At 29.0% G+C, this 19,064-nt stretch overlaps 2 protein-coding genes across 2 annotated transcripts; both read right to left on the bottom strand.

The window, feature by feature from the left end:
- Window positions 1-302: 302 nt before the first annotated feature.
- On the bottom strand, window positions 303-1,885 carry LOC117925809 (glutathione S-transferase F9-like). Its single transcript, XM_034844898.1, has 3 exons — window positions 1,702-1,885; window positions 1,343-1,391; window positions 303-1,174 (listed from the first exon to the last, which is right to left on the bottom strand). The coding sequence occupies exons 1-3, from the start codon at window positions 1,843-1,845 to the stop codon at window positions 717-719; spliced, it is 651 nt and encodes a 216-aa protein (XP_034700789.1). The 5' UTR covers window positions 1,846-1,885; the 3' UTR covers window positions 303-716.
- A 7,228-nt stretch (window positions 1,886-9,113) lies between these two features.
- On the bottom strand, window positions 9,114-15,037 carry LOC117926387 (protein JASON-like). Its single transcript, XM_034845476.1, is given in 9 exon segments — window positions 9,114-9,448; window positions 9,582-9,664; window positions 9,755-9,804; window positions 9,807-10,030; window positions 10,033-10,548; window positions 10,948-11,195; window positions 13,915-14,003; window positions 14,196-14,244; window positions 14,855-15,037. Coding segments are annotated over 9 exon segments (1,455 nt in total). The 5' UTR covers window positions 14,942-15,037; the 3' UTR covers window positions 9,114-9,339.
- Window positions 15,038-19,064: the final 4,027 nt, after the last annotated feature.

The raw sequence follows: 19,064 nt of genomic DNA, 5'->3' as shown, positions 1-19,064 counted from the left end.
TCATTTTGAGTACTAAACCTTCAAAAGATAAAGGTCATATTGTTCATAACTCTTCCATCTAAAGAGCAGACTGGGTTGATTTTGATCCATTCTACATTCATCCCTTTCTTTAAAGATGACCCACACCTTAAGATTTTTGGTACAATGTCCTACACTTGAAAAATACCAAGCTCCAAATGGAGAAAGAACACCCATAAGCATTCAAATCGTTATTCTTACAAAACCATGGACATAAATCCTCGAGAGGACATCAAACAAGATAGGAGAAAGAGAGCAGCCAGCCCTAGACATGGAGGACATTATTTGAAAATGTAAATGGAGAAAGAACACCCATAAGCATTCAAATTGTTATTCTTACAAAACCATGGACATAAATCCTCAAGAGGACATCAAACAAGATAGGAGAAAGAGAGCAGCCAGCCCTAGACATGGAGGACATTATTTGAAAATGTAAATGGAGAAAGAACACCCATAAGCATTCAAATTGTTATTCTTACAAAACCATGGACATAAATCCTCAAGAGGACATCAAACAAGATAGGAGAAAGAGAGCAGCCAGCCCTAGACATGGAGGACATTATTTGAAAATGTAAATGGAGAAAGAACACCCATAAGCATTCAAATTGTTATTCTTACAAAACCATGGACATAAATCCTCAAGAGGACATCAAACAAGATAGGAGAAAGAGAGCAGCCAGCCCTAGACTTGTAGGGCATTATTCCAAGATGGGGGCAGGGTAGAGCTCAAGGACCTTTTTCCAAGATGGCCTGCTACTAATATCATCCCACCATGCACTCACATGCTCTCTCTCCTTAATCAAATACATCTTGCCCATAGCACCCAAGTAGTTAGTGAAAGGAATGTGGCTGAGATCAGCAAGGCTAAAGAAGTCCCCAGCCAAGTACTTGCTCTTAGACAGCCTCTCCTCGTAAATGTCCAACACTTTCCCAAGATTTTTCTCACTCTCTTCAATCACTTTTGCATCTGCAGGAAACCCCATCTTGGCACTGAACAGAACGTGAAGAACTAAATTGTATAGTGGTGGGTGGTAGTTTTGTGCTTCAACCTCTAGCCACTGCTCCACAGTACCCCTTTCCTCTATTGTCTTCCCAAGCAAATCAGTTCCTTGAGACTTGTACTTCTCTGCATAGTACCTTATGATAGCTCTTGATTCTGCAAATCAAATTAAGAGCCATCCATCAATGGTTTATTTTTCTAATTTTAGTTACATAATATGAAGAAATTTTGCAATCCTTGACATAATTTTTCCTAGAAAATTTCCAACCAAAGAAAACAAACCTAAATACGAAAGGATCACAAAAATTTTACAAAGGGATTTACCATATAAAGTATAATCTCCATCTTGAATGACAGGAACCACTCCAAAAGGCTGCAATTCATCAGAGAAAAGCAATGGAAACTATAAGCAGATCCTCTGATAGATATAGTTGAATTTGAAACATCAAGGGTGATCCAAAAAAGGGTTGTAAGTTTAATTTTGAAAAACTCCTCTTCATCTTCTCTCAATTTATAATCTACCTTTTAAAACCAGAAAATGGGCAGTATCAAGAAATTCAGCTTTCTGGGTAACTTTAAAATCAAAATTCCTCCTTTTTCTTGTTCTTTTTCCAAAGACTTTACTGAGAATCAAACAGACCCTGATCCAAAATCAAAAATTCCGAAAAAAAAAAAAAAAATACCTGTAACTTGAGGTATTCAGGATCCTTGTGCTCTCCTTTGATGATATCAACTGGGACAGTCTCAAACTCAATCTCCTTCTCAACAAGGCAAATAAGGACACGCTTTGGAGAAGCAAAGGCTGGGCCATACACCTTCACCACCATTTTTTTTTCTTCTTCGTTTTTTTTTCAGGGCAACCAAACGGCTTTAATACCTGAATACTAATAGTCCATTTCCCTTTATCCAAACTTACACGACATTGAATTTAACCAACTTCGTTGGTCCAATTGGAGACTATTATTCTTTTGTAGGCCAGCCTGACAACCCAGCCCTTGGAGCTGGCCCTAAAGCCCAGCTTGACCCAACCCTTGACAAGTCATGTAAATGTTGCCCACCCTCCCTTTATCTTTGGTTCTAATAGTTTATAAATCATCATTTTCAATAATATTTCATAAATTATGAGTTTCTTTTTTCATAGTCATATGATTCAACTATGTTGAATGAATGAGTGGTAGCAACTCCTATCTTCCTCTATAATGACAGAGGTGGTTTTGAGATGTCATCTCTATGACAATTCCAACTTATCCAACACTTTCAATGAGTCCATTTCCAAAATTATGCCTAACCTTTGAAAAAGGTGCTTTCAAATATTATTTTCTCTAATTAAGTTTATGGATTTACTTAGGCCATTTTATGGATCAATAGAGAATTTTGATTTTTGAAACATCTTTCAATCTAGATGGTCTAACCAACTAATCACTAAGTTATCAAAATAACTTTTGATTCCATTTTCATATCATGATTCATTTCCATTTTCATTCTATTTCAAATCTTATTTTCATAAACAAAACCCACCATTAGAGTTTGTTTGCTTGCTACTCCAAAACAAAAATTGAGAACAAAAAAATAAAATAAAATAAAAAATGAAAGCATGTTTAGTGATGAGTTAAAAAAAAATCTTAAAAATAAAAATTAAATAAAGTGTTTTCTCATAATATATTTTAATTGTTCTTACTTGTTTTCTAAGAATTATTTTTAAAAATAATAATATAAATACAAAGAATAATTTTTTTTAAAATACTATTCATAAAAAAAAAATTTAATATTTAAAAAGAAATAAAACAAGTTAAGAATATTTAAAGTTTTCAAACAAAATTTTATTCTGCATGATATTCAAAAAAATAATTAAAAACTTATAATTATTTTCAAAAACATTTTCCAAACATAACCTTAATTTTCTTTTTTCACTCACCCCAAAGTATATAAAATACATAGTAACAATTGTTATTAAAAAAATTAGCTCACTTTTCTTTTTAGAACTATCAACCAACCAATATTTGTGTGTGCGTGAGTTCCTACGTATATTTGGTTATGATTTATTTAAAAATGAATATATCATCTTTCAATAACTACAATAAATAAATATATATATATATATATATATATATATATATATATATATATATATATATATATATATATATATATATATATATATAATTACAAAATTTAATAATATTTTATTTTTATATTTGATATATCAAATTAAATAATAAAGATAAATATAAATGTATTTTGAAAAAAAAAATCCAATTTTTAAGCTCATTTATACCCATTTTTTAGAGAACTCATCTGAAATCTCCATTTTCACACTTAATCTTTACCATTCATTTAAAAACAAACCCTAAAACTCATATCTTCCTATCACCAACCACATCTCCCTTTTTTCTCTCATCTTTCTTTCCCTTTCTCTTCTTTTCTTTCTTTCTCTCTCTCTCACCATACCCACGCCTATTGTGACCACCAACCACCTCTTGCCAACAACAACTCCTATTGTTTGTCACTGGCGTCTCATTCCCACCACCTCACTATCTCTCTCATGAAAAAAAAAAGACATGTTGTGAATCGATTCATTGGAATCGATGAGGTTTAACAATCTCACTCTTAAAAGTCAAAAAGCTAGTAGCAAAAGCATATTCCAAACATTATATTATTCATAGATAATGGATTTCAAGGATTTTCAAGTTGATGGATTTCAACAAAATTCAAGATAGAAATTGAACTTTGTAATGTAATAAACTTTATATTAAAATAATACTTTGATTATAGAGAGTTTGAATCTTGAATTGATACAAAACTTTGATTACAATGAAATGTTTTGAATACAAGAGAAGAGTTTGAAAAAGAGAAATATGATTTTTTAAAAGAATCTAAGAAATTATCCACCAAGAACCCTAAGGGTAGCTCAGTTGGTCCTGCCTTGAGTTTGCTCCCCAATGATCACTAGTTCGAGTTCCTTCAAGGTCGCTGAGGCTTACTCTCGTTAAGCCCAAAGTTATAAAAGAAAAAAAAAATTCCACTAACAACTCTTGAAATTCACCTACAGTGTTATAAATGAATGGAATTTGCTCTTCCTAATATTGTTACGGTTAATTGGATATATATATATATATATATATATATATATATGTATATAATTATTCTTTTAAAGAACAAATTTTTTAGTTTTTTAAAACTATTTTGAATAATATATAAAAAATAAAATTAGCACAGAGGAAAGATTTAATTGATTGGGAGAATTGTGTTTTGGGCCTAGTTGGGCTCAAAAATTAACATTTGGTTCATATAACTTCCATAATTGATGGAAATGATATAAGAGGTTAAAAGACCAATATATCCTTCAAATTTCTATATATTTTTAAGAATATAAAATAGTGATGGACTAAAATACCCAATGACATTTGTTTTTTTGTCTTTATTGCACCACTATTCATGCAACCATAATAATTTTATTCTAACAATTTGGATTTTTCATTGTTTTTAATTTTTTTTTAATAAATAATTGAAAATCAAAATTATTTTTTATTTTAAATTATAAATAAAGAAAAATTATGTTTAAAAAATATTTTAAAAAATACTTTCTAAAAAAATGGTAATATGATTTATATTTTCTTTTTGAAAAGACACTTAATTAAAAAATGAAAACTATTTTTAAAAATAAAAATTGAAAACCTTGTTTAGTACTATTTTTTATATGAAAATAATAAAAAGAATTAAATTTCATTAATTGATTATCCATTTTTATTTTTTTCCATTATTTATTTTAATAAAAAAAAAATAGTATGTTTACAATTAAACAAAGAAATTGATCAATTATGTGTTTTTTGTGGAACTATCTTTTACATGAAAAATAATTAAATAACTAAATTATATATATTTATTACTCTTTTTAATTTTATTTTCTTTATTTATTTTTTGTCTAATAAAAAATTTTAATATATCCATAATTAACAAAGTAATAAATCAATTGTGCACATTTTAATCTATTAAAAAAAATTACTTTCTAATTTAAATAAATAAAATGAAATAAGTAAATAAATGTAGGGTTATTTCTATTTTTTAACATATCTTATATCAATATTTTTTATGGTTAAATAAATTTTTTATTTTTTTCTTTAATTCCAAAAATAAAATGAAATAAATTTGGTATTTTCTAACTGATCTTATATTCATATTTCTTATGGTTAAATAAATTTTTTATTCTTTTTTCTTTATTTCCAAAAATAAAAGGAAATAAATAAATAAACTTGGCTTAAATAATAGTTTTTAAGTAATTTATTTGTCTTATTTTTAATTACATTTTGCATTGAAAATAAAATAAAATAACATTTTATTTGTTTTAATTATTTTAAATGTCAAACTATTGGAAACATAGTTTACACACTCATGTGGATATAATTTACACACACACACACATATATATATATATATATATGAAATTTATACCATTATATAAGGTTATTACATTAATTGTACAAAGAATGTACAAAACTGTACATTTTGAACAATTTTTTTTTTCTTGTCATCTAAGGATTATATGCTCTCCTACCACAAATTCTTTTATTTCATGTACTTTATTTAACTCGCATATAACAATTTAAATACTTACCTTAATAATGATATTTAGGGAAAAATTTTGTTTTTACGTTTTATATTATTTTTTAAATCAAACCATTGGAAACATGGTTCACACATCATATGTGGCACATAATATATGCATATAGATGAAATTTGCACAATTGTACAAGAGTATTATACTAACTGTACAAGGTAAATGTTCAATTGGACAAAGCAAATGTTCTAACTGTATAAGACAAATGTTCTAACTATACAAGGGATATACAAGGCTATCATTTGTGAAAGATTTTAATTAATTTTGGACAACAGTTTTTTTTTTGTCTTGTCATATAAGGATTGCACACTCTTAAGGTACACATTCCTCTATTACGCACTCATTTTATGCAGTTTATTTAACTCGCACATGATAATTCAAATACTTATCCCACTAATGATGTTTGAGAGAAAATTTTGTTTTTCCATCTTCTACTATTTTTTGAAACAAACCAATGAAAACACTGTTAACCTACCTATGGTTACACATTGAGTAGGGGGTATATGAAATTTGAGTCACTGTACAAGGTATTTACACTAAGTGTACATGACAAATATACTAACTGTACAAGGGTGTACAAGATTATTATTTGTAAAGAATTTTAAGTGATTTTGAAAAACTTGTTTGTTTATTTCTCCTAATAGAGGATAAATGACATTCATTACACACATTGGTTAAGCATACATTCATCTCATGCACTTTATCTAACTTGTATATGGTTATTTGAATAGGCACCTCACTTTATGATGATTGTAAAACAAAATTATACAACAATTTTTCTTTTTTTTTTAAACCAAACCAATGCAAACATGGTTAACCAACCTATTGTCAAATATGCATGATGATGTATAAAATTTGAGTTATTGTACAAAAGTATTACACCAACTGTACAAGACAAATTTACTAATTGTACAAGAGTGTACAAGACTATTTTTTGTTAAAGATTTCAAGTGATTTTGAAAAGCTTTCCCATTTTTTTCCACTCAAAGATTTTTTTTCCCCACTCAAATTCTCTCACTCAAGAATTGTTTCAAAGTTTGAAAGTCAATAAAAAAAAATTTAAATACTACTTTCAATAATTTTTAGATAAAATTTTATATAATATATTTTATTTGAAATTTAATTTCTAAAGTTTAACTAAAAAATTATATTGACAATTTTTTATTGTGAGTCAAAATACTTTGCATTAGTTTATCCAGATAAGAAAAATTATTAATATAATATTAGAATTTCGTATCTTAGTTATTTTTTTCAATAAATTTATCTTTTAAAATAAAACATTAAAAATTAAAAAGTTAAAAAGATATATATATATATAAAATAAAGTGAAGTGATAGTCAATTTTTAAATTTTTTAAAATATGTTTAATGTAAAAAAATATAAAAAATAATTAAAAATAAGAGAAAAATATAAATAAAAGGGTAATATAAATTTAAAATAAAAATGAAAATTAAACTAAAAGATAAATACAAAAAGATAAAAAATATTTGGATGAAAAATCCCAAAATTTTTATCATTGTTTATAATAAAAACAAAAAGATTCAATATTTTTAAAAATGAAAAACAAAAAAACATTATTGCTCTTTATTTGATATAAAATAAAAATATAGATCGGAAGAAAAAGAAAAAGAAAAATTAGAAATAAGCAATATTTAATAGGGAATAGAAAATAAAAAAATATATATAAAAAAATTAAAATTCACACTCCCTTGTACCAATGTAAGGATTAAGAGTATTTTAAGGATTAACGAAAGACAATATCTTTTATTTTAATTTTCATAATTTATTTGAATTTTAGGCTTAAATATATATAATAGACCAAATGTTAATTTTTATGTTCCAAAACACAATCTCCTAAATTCCAGAAAACTAGATTTCAAAATGTCAGTCTCCTTCTGTTTGGGTTGAGAGAAAACTAGGGATGAAAAGAAAAAGGGGGAAACTTTCCAATCTCAAATCCGTATTGATTTGGTTCCCAGAACGTAAGATTAAAAAAGGAAAAAAAAAAATGACAAACCCACCTCAAGCAGCGGTTTCCCTAGCAACCCAAAGTGACGAAAGCCACAAGATTCATTTTCCTTGTGTAAAATTTTCTCGGCAACCAAAAAGAGACGGAAAGGAAGAAACGAGCCTTCAGAGGTGTGTGCGCATCATCACAAGGCCCAGAGGAGGGGTGCGTACAGGGAGAGTAGAGAAAGTGGGAGAAGAAGAAACGAGCAGCAAATGTTAGAATTCAGATTGAAAACTAAATCAGCATCATTAAATTGACGAATATTTTTTCAGGTTTTCATGTCCACATGTATCTGCCGCTTCAAGTTTTGCCTCTCTTCTCCTGCCTTTCTCAAAGCCCCTCTTCACCGCCCCCTTCTATCGGATCCTGGTGCGGTGAGTCCTTATATATCAGTCATGTGGGAAGTTAGGGTTTTTTTCTTTGGTGCTAGGTCTGCTAGGTTAAATGTCCTATTCATAATTCAAAATCTCTAGGTAGGTGGGTCTAAACGCTAACAATTCTTTCAGTCTGAAGCTAACAGTAACCACAGACTCATCAGGTTGAGTTTTGGCTGAGTGGTTCCTCTTGCATAATTGTTTTTGAAATTAATAACTTTTGCTACCAAGTAAAAAGCAATAACCAAAAATTGAAAAATGAAACTATGCTTGAAAAGTGTTTTTGAAAAGAATTTTTAAAAATAGTTTTTGAAAACTATTTTTTAAAATAAAGGTTTATTTGAAAACCTAAAATATTTTAACCTATTTTTCATGTTTTTTGTTAGAGTTTGATGACCCAAATTTTATTTTATCCGACTTAAAAAACCTACGATGCGATACCAATAAGCCCCTTTAGAGTTAGGATAATTATCCTTATATTGTAACGGCTCATAACTCTCTCATCTTATATCAATTTTTTATATAATAGATTTTTTCTTCTTTGTGTTTAATGATTTTTCCCTTTTAGGGTTTTTATGTAAATTTATGTATTCTTATTTTAATTATTTTTTTATTACCTGTTCTCAAATTTATGTAATATATATATATTTATAAATAACTTTTATATATAATCTTTAATTTTTAATTATATTTTATATTTACATAATTATTTTTTAAATAAAAAAAACAACTTAAAACTGCTAATAGATGTTACTTGTATGACTTTTCTTTGGTCCTTCGTAGCAAACAATTTTTTTTTTTTAATTAAAAATAACCTCACATGACCTATCCCTTCACACTCCATAGGCTCAAAACCCCAGCCACCACACCAACACTGAGAAATTCAACATATTCAACCAGCGGCCAAAATGTGCACACATCGAAACAATCGTCCTAATCAAATGGACACCCTGGTGTCCCAGCAACTTATTTTGTTACTCATTTTTCACCATTTCATTCCAATATTCTTTAGAAATTTCTGCAACTATTCTAAATCATATAATTTGTGAAAAATGGAAACAAATAAAAGCAAAAATAAGAAAGAGACACAGAAAATTAAAAAAAAAAATGTGGAAGCCATTAAAGCAAAAGGTATGCTCAGCTTATGTACACTGGAAGCAGCTTCCTCATGCTGCTGACATTAAACCATTAACAACGACTTCATTCCAAGAATTAAGCCCAATAGTTCAGGGGGACACCATTACAGTTCATGTGATATACTTCAGACCTGCATTTAAGTCACAACAGAACAGAGCAAATGACAATCCACCATCACCATTTATCAGAAAGAAACCACTGACTTGGGATGACTCCTAGACTGCAACTGAGATAAAGCTGTGTCACTTTCCTCATTCTCTTCAAAATTTATCGGTTCCCCATTAATTTGCTTCCTACAAATCAAATCTTCAAGTCATTAGAATTCAAATATTCAATCAAAATTACCAAAAGTGAGAAAGCAAGAGAGCCAGCCACCAGTTGAGGAAATTGTTCACTTCACTCTAATCAACCACCAACAAAACATACCTTTGAGAGATCATACTCTCTTCTGATAATGCCTTTTCTAACCTCTCCTCGAACGGGGTTGCATGCCAACTCACTTTCTGATCCTGCAAAAGAAAAAATGAGCATCTGTTGAATGTTGCTATCAAAATGTGTCAACCAGGAAAGGGAGAGGAAGAGAGGTAGTAGAAAAATACCTCCTTATATTTATTAGTGGAATTTGGTATTCCATTACCATCCCACCACTTGGAGAGATACGAGTAGGCTCATCTTCATTCCAATGAGCAGCAACAGTTCCAATGATAGGCCTGTCACCTGGAGTTCTCCCAAAATGACGATTTGCAGCGGGAACAGCCTCGAAATTTTGATCATTTGCATCCTGAATAGAAGAAGATGGCTTCAGCCAAGAAGACAAGCTTGCTTCCACTCTCAAATCTTCAGCAACTGAAGTTTCTCTTGCCCCCACATGTGCCTTGGGGTAGCATCGTCTAGCGACTCCAGCGATTCTCCCATGTTACTTGAAAATTGATTTGAGTGAGAACCCTCTTCCTTCAATACACTCCACTGAGAAAAATTCTCAACAGGGTTCAGGACTGAGTAGACATACTGGGACCTGATCCGAGCAATTTTCCCATTCTCTAAATTCCCCAGGGTCGCAGGGAAAACAGTTCCAGGCGTTTGCAATTCATCATTTAGTTTTAGCGGGGTGGGGTAAGGGGAAAGCTTAGATTCACTATGATTACTTGGTGATTCATATCTCTTTGAAGTTTGGCTAGCAATTTCAGATGAAGCACTTCCTGAGGAAAATAGAGCTGCATCAGCCTCACATTCAAAACGAACAGACCTGTTCCTGCGCTGAACATTTGGAGCTGAAAGCCAGGGTGAAACTGAAGGTACAGAGTCATCAACTGGATTAGGATGAACATTGATGACCGCATCACTGTTCCCTACCGTACTGCCTTCTGTAGAACTCTGTCCATTCGATATGCAGCTATGAAGAGAGATAAAATCAGATAAATGTCAGGCAGCTATAGTTTTCAAAAAATAAAATCTAGAGTTTGCCAAACATTATTATGCACATTAGACATACAATGAATACTTGTGAGACCTTCTGTGCCAAAAACAGAAATGATGAAAAAAGAACAATAATTTGCTTCGCAAACCTTCAAAATGGCAGGGCATTATTGGTCTTTGAACCCTTACAGAAGAACATACAGTAAGTTAAGCAATCAAAATTAGTTCCTTGGACTTGAAAGGCAAGGGACTCCTTATGTTCAGGATCTATCATATGGGACTAAATTTACCATGTTTAGGTGTATGAAACAGAAGTTATATACACTGAACTAATAACTTATTTTAAACTATTCATGATTCAGTTTTGAAGTGTAACCTGCTAGGTGTTTGCTCTAAAAGACTTGACTCCTTTCTCCATTCTTCACATTGTTTAATGGGAGTAGGTGGCTCAACTGGTTGCTTGTCCAATTGGAGCTTCTTGATGGATGTGTTGGGAAGCCATGAATGGAATTTTGAATGTTCTAAATCTCCATCCTGGGATGGTGAACTTTTCAATCTCCTTGATGCTTTCCGAATTTCAGCTGGAGTCTCCACTAAAGTGCCACATGCTTTAAGGAATCTGGCCTGTGAAAGCAGAATTTCGTCAATCAAAACACAATGTTTTGATAGATTCAGAAATTTGAAATAGAAATGCTTGATCCTAATTCTAGTAATGTGAGCCAACTATCTCTACTTTTTAAACAGAGAATGTGAACTTTCAAATCTTTAAATATCTTCCTATTTCTATCAAATTTTCTTTTCCTTCCTTAATTTTTCAATCATTTTTTTCCAACATTCAAACAGAGCCAATAGGAATCTTCAATTTGAAATCCATCAGAAAGTTTTCACTAAACTAAAGTATCTACCTCCTAACATATAAAAAAATGACTGCCTATCAAACAAAACATATAAAAGAATGACGATGTAGTCTGATATGCAATTGTTAAATTTTAATACAAAAGATATAGACTTAAATATTAATTTTCAAAAAATTACCAATCATTTACACAATTTGCCACACTTAAGAGGGAATAACAATATCTGTAACATTAGTTTTGGGGAGGAAAATAGAAGAAGATAAAGAACAACAGCAAAATTCCTCAAAAGGAACTGCTAGTTCAGGGTTTCAAATAGTGGAAAGACAAACAACAGGAGGCTCAGAGAAATAATAAAATCTCAAATCAAGGCCACTTCATCTGAGGGCAGTTTGGAGAACTCTAAAAAAGAAAGAAAAAAAAAAAAAAAAAAGAGCATGCCAACTTTTATTATTCTCATCTGGTCAGTACAATGCCAAACCAACTCATAGTAGTTTGGTATTGTGGGCAAGAATTCCAATGGTTTTAACCCCAATTGGAACTGCAGTATCTGCATACCGTGCTAGTCCAACACGACTGTCTCTAATGCTTAACTAGTAAAAATGATGTAAAAATGCCCATTTAAAAAATAGTCTGTGCCAAATACATGTTTCTGAACTGTTTAACAGTCACTGATATACTTACTTAAGCTCTTCAATTTCAAGATACCAAGAAAAAAATTTCACAAGAACATAGTATTTCAAAAAAAAAAAACCACCTCCTACATAAAAATTGCTATTTTTCCAAATACTAAATACATTTGGTGATGTATCACAGTCCATTCTCTTTTACCAATTGTTCTAAATTTTTCTCAAGAGGTACAGAAGTTACAAGAAACTTGTAAACTACAAAGTTTTCTAAAATGGTTACAGCTCCAACATGATTGTTATTATATTTTAATTTTCTTTGATTATAGTGACTATTAAACTTTCGATTCTCTATAACATTTTCCAACATTCTCACCATTGTCTTCAGCCCAAAAAGAGTATTTTGTGATATGTAATCACAACTTCAAACAATTATTTCTATAATGACCAGAATTGTCATATAATTTTTAAATACAAAAGTATCTTTCAATTCTTCAGTCCATGGCACAAGAAAATGTGATTTCATCTCACCTTCTTGAAAAAGGGCTATCTATTCCTAAGGCCTGTATGAATGGTAAGAAAATCAAAACTCTCTTCAAGACCATACTATTTTTCCCACACTAAGACGATTTCTTTCCAAATAGCAGCTAATTAATTTAGTAAAAGAACTAAGTCAAAAAAATTGATAGGAGAAGCAATGCATAATATCAAATGGGATGCACAAACAAGCTTCACAAGAAGCTACAGGTTGTAAATTGAAATCAATTGAGAAGGCAATTTTTTAAGTACTATGTGCCTTTTAGACGTTTGCAGATGTGTTCTTTCTGACCAATGACATTAGTGGTACATGAAAAATATAGGAAAATGCGCAAACATCTGTAGCACAATATCTGCATTTTGTTAGGAATTTTGCAAGTATTACGTACTTGGTGGAACTTCAAATTGCCTTATCCTAAATTGCAATATTTCTTTGATATGCCAAATTATACTGTTATTTGTTCAAGAATTATATAAGATCAATAACAGAATAACTTTGCAACTATATGCATTTCATTCCCATAAAACCCATGATTGTTGACTAACATGTAGAAATAATAGAAGCTCCTAAATACCAAAATGCCTATTAATTAGTGGAAACCAAATGTTAAAAAGCAATGCAAATCAATATTCCATAACTTGATAGCCTTGGTTTGGCTCAAGTGGTAAGGGATTGGGATGGGGTTGTGGGGAGTCCAGGTTCAAGTCTTGGGGACCAAAAAAAGGTGTACCTATCAAAAAAACTTCTATAACTTGGAAAGCAAAGTTTTACACAATCCTTCATGAAAAAGTAGAGAAGCAAATAATTAATAATCCTAAGACAAATCTCTAAATAAATTTCAATCGTTTTTAATCCCATAATCTTGACCAGTCTTATTAAACTAGAAAAATAATATTTCATGATCGCGTCTCATTTATGACCAGCACAATCCAATTTTTATCAAACCTCAAAGGTTGAAAAAAAGAATAATCAAGGAACAATAACAAGTGTCATCTTCTCTTCCTCACAAGAAGACATATCCATTCAGAAGCTGTAAAATTACTTTTACAGCCTATATGTAATAAGTTCTATAGCCTCAAAAAGGCATGCATCCGCACATAGGGAATAATATATACCAGAAAATTTTGCTAGCATTGCTCCATCAGTTTTCTTCAATAAATAAATAAAGAAATGAGTTTAACAACATAATAATCATATATGTGCGGTGGAGCTAATCAAATTAAACAGGGGTCTCTCCAATTAAAGAAAATCAAGAATGACACATGAATTACTCCCTTGAATGGAATCTTTCTTTACTGTTTTCACAGATGTAACTAAAAATATACCTCATCCTTAAGCTCCTTGTCAATGTTTTCAGGTTCTGAAGATCCAAAAACATGGCTTTTTCTATCCTTGGACAGAGAATCTTCTTTCTCTACAGGAAAATGACAGAATCAATATCAGAGATTAGAAAAGGGAAATCAAAGAAAGTACAATGATCAAAAGAAAATCATAAACCAATTTGATTTCTTTCTCGAAATCATACATATCACAAAATTTTACCAAATTAAGTCCTATACGGAATTTAAAGATCCAAAAAAACTCGAACAAATATAAATTCAGTTACCTTCAGCCAGAAACAGGGCGGATAATCGATTTTGAGAGATCATAGTTTCCTGATTGCAACACAAAGACAAATCGCCAATGAAAAACACATTTCAGACCAGAAACGTAAGAAAATAGAAATGCAACACAAAACAAAGAAAGAAAAATCTTTCGTCAAGATCAGAGCTTCCCAATTATATTATTCTTTTGTGCAAAGAAAATGCAATGGAAAAAAAAACAAAAAAAGAGAGAAATGGAAAAAGTTGCGATAAAAAGTTGACAGATCAGAGCTTCTTGATCATAAAGATAAAAAAGAAAAGCAAAAAGATTAAAAAGAAAAAATCAAGCATTTTAGTAAGATGCGTCGTTTGCTAAGAAAATGCAGGAAAAAGGAAAGCGAAAACAAACATTTGCATTAGAAAATCTGACATCAGAGCTTCCAAATTCTAACACTGAAAAAGATTCTATTAAAAAATTTAAAATAAACTCCGTTTGTTTCAGAAGAAATTTAGCATTGAGGTAAAAGCCAAAATAGTTTGCATTAAAAAGCTGATAACTCGCAATTCGCCAATACACTCGTTTGCTTCGCAAGAAAATGCAGGGAAAACAAAAGAAAACAGAATTTACAAAATACAGAAGTAAAAAAAAAAAACACCATAAAAACCAGAAGAAGAAGCGTACAGTGGATTTGGATTGAGAAACGAAAGAGGCATTGGGACGATGTTGGTGATCGTCTTTGATTCGAAAACAGCCGAAGAAGCACCCCATGGCCCTCACAAATCTGCACACAAACCCTAATTCACACTCCGGTAATGACCATATCATCAAAAATCTCAGACAAAGAGCGAAGGAAGATGAGGATTTTTATTTTTAATTTATTTATTTAAAATAAGGTTTTATGGTGATTTAAGAGAGGACATAGAGAGAGATGTTGTGACTGTTTTTTGAAATTTGAAAATGACTTCAAGGAGGGAAACCTAATGCCACCTACTCCCTTCTCAAGAGTCAAGACTTCTGATTTTTATCTTTCTTTCTTTTTTCACATTTACTTTTTAGTATTAAAATATTATGAAAAAATATATTTTTTTAATACAAAAATGTTATTTTGTTTTCTTTAATTTCAAACACTTTTCTAATTTTAAAAACATATTTGATAAACTTTTGACAAATATGCTTTTGATAATTTAGAGTAATATTTTTAAAAAATGTTTTTTATATTTGAATTTTTTTATTGAATTACTAAAAATTGGAAATTAAAAAAAAGTTGCATATTCACGCTCAGAAATATTTTCAATTTTAGAAAAAAAAAAAACAAAATTTTTTTCTAATTTAAAAAATAAAATTTGTTTACCTTTATATATGAAATCCAAATAAAAATCATAAAAATATTTTCAGATATTAGATTTCAATATTTTAATATATTTTTATTTTTAAAAAAGTAAATAAAATAAATGATTACCCTTTTATCACGGAGGGACACCGATTTTTTTCCTAATGATGAGATTCAAACCCAAGCTGGGGAGATATTTGAAAGGTGTGGATGCCAAGTGGACGAATTAATATAATGAAATTTTATTATATTAAACCATCTGTACGTTATTGCGTGAATCTCTTATCACTCGCTTTATTTTGCTGACACGCGTATTTTGAATTATTAAGTACGACTGGGGGAGCGAGTTCACTTGATATCATATACGCGAGCGTAGTGTATTATTTCTGCTCAAAAGAATTTAGCTAAGACATCGGTTTCATGGGGCACTGATAACGTGACCTGCAGTCTTACTGAAAATCATTGACACTTATTAGATGGCAACATCCCACACCTCTTTCCGTTTATCTTCCATTTTTTTTTTTTTAAGGTTTTACTTGTCATTATCACTATCAATTTACCTTAAATTAAATATTATATGAGATAAAAACCTTCAACTCAAAATAATGACAATGCTTTAGAACCTAAATTTAGGATGGCTTTCATTTTCTTAACATCAGTTTTTATACATTTTTATTATTTTAATTGAAAATGCGACTTTCATTACATATGACAAGAGGATATGTTTTTTTGAATATTTGTCCCATTCGGCCCCATCTTTAGGAAGACAAGTTTAAAATTTAGATAAACCGGTTAAAAGCGTATTTGAAATTTTTTTTTTGAAACAAAGGACGGATTTGAGGCAAATTTAGATATTGTTTGTTCCACCAAATCCCCATTATATATAAAATTAATTGAATTTAATTTTTATTTCCATATTTTTAATATATTTAATCAAAATAATAAAATTCTTTTCAATAAAATAAGTAAAAAAAATTTATAATATTTAAATTATTTATAAATATATATTTATTTTAATATAATTAAAAAAAATTAATTTTTCAAAAAAATGTTAAACTAAGTTAAGCAAAACACATATGAGAAATTGGTATACCTGCACCCTTTTATTTTTTTAATGGGACATGGATGATAAATAATAGTAATTTTTATATAAGATACTAAAACTCTTTAAACAAAATTGAAATAACAAACAAATTTTATGACCTCAAATTTCAAATTTTTTAAAAGAAATAAGGTAAATTTATATTTTGTATAAACAATCTATTTTTATATAAAAGTTTTTTATTTTAAAAACAAAAAACATAAAATGTGTCTAAATGAAGACATGGGGTATAAATTAAAAAAAAAAAAAAATATTTTCTTGTATTTTGCTCTGTTTAGATAGGACGAATTACACTATAATCTTATATAAATATATACCATCATAGGCTCAAAATCATGGATATTTCCTTGTGTTCCTCAGTTCCCTTCCTCCAAGAGCCAGAAATTAAAGTAAGCTTATCCAAGGGCTAGGATTTCACTCATATTTTAAAAAAGGAATCCAATAATCTGACCTGGGTATTTCAAATTTATATTACCCTTTTGTTTTATATTATTCTTTTATTTTTAATTTTTTTTTGTCATATTTATCACATTAATTCTATTTTTAAAAATTTACTATCATATCACTTTTAATTTTGTTTTATATTTATCCTTATATTTTTTTTAATTTTTTTATTGTTTTGATTTAAAAATATTTAAAAAATATAAATTTACTAAAAAATTACTAAAATATTAAAACAATTAATGAAGTTCTAATATTTTATAAAATATAATTTTAAATTAAATTTAATTTGATAAGATAAATTATTTGTAATTTTAATTATTCAAATAAATTCATATGAATAGCAAAAAAATTGTCACCACAAATTTTTAATAAAATTTTAGAAATTAAATCTTAAATAAAATATTTTATATACATCTTAGAAATGATTAAATTTTTTATTTAAATATAATAAAACATGTTTTAATAAAAATAGTTTTAAAATTTTAAAAATAAATTAATATAAATATATTAAAGGAATTTAAGATTTTTTTTTCTCTAAAAATTTGATAAATGTTATTAGAATATTTGTTCTTGAGTTTTTTTAAAATAAATAAAGAGTTTTGGAATGACAATTGGTATCTTTATTATATTAGCTGTTCATGTCCATCACAACAAGATGGACTTTACGCTGAGGATATTTCAGTTCCCCAAGTTGTCTATCTCGTGGATTCTTTGAAAGGTTTACCTATTTGGGAATCTCCAGCCCTTGATTTAATATAGAAATTTTTTTTTTTTTGGATAAAATTTAATTTTTTTGAAATTAGCGATTCAACTTAAATTCAAATTAGAAGAATTTTAAAATTTTGATGACCATTAGAGATGGTTATTTATTTAGCCTTTTTAGGTTAATCATGACTCCTACTCTAATTATAAAATAGAATCCAATGCAACATTAACTTATTATAAATATAGATTTATTATTACGTCAAAAGAAAAAAAAGGAATAGACCATAAGAAAATCTTATTTTAGCACAATATTGTCAATATCTTCCAACAAAATTATTTAAAAATATAAATATAATGTATTTTAATTTTTAAATATTAAAATACAATATATATTGAATGAAATAAAATTTTTAGTTTCATATTAATATTCTTTTAGTCTTATTAATATCATGAATTTTGATACACATATATTAATTTGTTCAATAAAACAATGTTATGTATTCTTTCTTTTTCTTCTTTTTTAATTTTTAATTTTTATCATTTTTTATATTTATTTTTAGTTTTGATTAATTTTGTATTTTGTATAAAAATATCTATCAATATTTTTCAATATATCTCGATGTATTCGTAAAATCAAGTCATATATTATATATATATATATATATATATATATATATATATTTGTAAAAATTGGCACTTTAGTCCTTGAGCATCACGAGCTTGACCAATTTTTCAATCCATTTTCTATTGTATTTACTAGAACTTAATTTCATGCATGCTATCAAAGCACTAGGAGTTTCTAAGTATTTTTTCTTTGCATCCAAACACAAAAATGGCTTCTCATTCCCCTTTATCCTCTACATTTAAAACATCATCAATCGTAGCTGCTCCAATATAATATCAACTCAAACTTCTATTTATAGTTCATTACAAGTATTGAATCATGCTTTGCCTATAAAATTAGACAGATGGAATTATATATTCTTTGACATTCATAAATGAAAAATGTGATTTACAGTAATGAATTTGAAGAATTTGTGAAATGGTTGAAGTCATGCATGTAGGACTTAAGCATAGGTGTGGAGGGGCACTTGGCAAAATGATAATGGACCGGACCACGTGTTGTCTGGGCTGGCCAAGGGGCAACCATAGCATATGCATGATTTTACATTTTCCGACGACCCATCAAATTTGGACCATTTTCTGGAGGAACAAGAAACAGAAAGGAAATGGCGGAGTCTAGTGTGGTTTTTGCTGTGAAAAGACTTGGTGACCTGCTAATTGAAGGAGCAACGTTCTTACATGGTGTG

Source organism: Vitis riparia, chromosome 12, assembly GCF_004353265.1.
Source record: "Vitis riparia cultivar Riparia Gloire de Montpellier isolate 1030 chromosome 12, EGFV_Vit.rip_1.0, whole genome shotgun sequence".
Classification (NCBI taxonomy): Eukaryota; Viridiplantae; Streptophyta; class Magnoliopsida; order Vitales; family Vitaceae; genus Vitis; species Vitis riparia.
The sequence above is the reverse complement of the archived record's forward strand: the minus strand, read 5'-3'. Positions and strand labels throughout refer to the sequence as shown.

What these genes read in the sequence shown, in the direction of transcription:
- LOC117925809 (XM_034844898.1), bottom strand. Translation starts at nt 1,845, where the DNA reads ATGGTGGTGAAGGTGTATGGCCCAGCCTTTGCTTCTCCAAAGCGTGTC. An exon ending in CTGAATACCTCAAGTTACAG is followed by an intron (nt 1,392 to 1,701) that starts GTATTTTTTTTT and finishes GATGAATTGCAG; the next exon opens with CCTTTTGGAGTGGTTCCTGT. An exon ending in TGGAGATTATACTTTATATG is followed by an intron (nt 1,175 to 1,342) that starts GTAAATCCCTTT and finishes TTTGATTTGCAG; the next exon opens with AATCAAGAGCTATCATAAGG.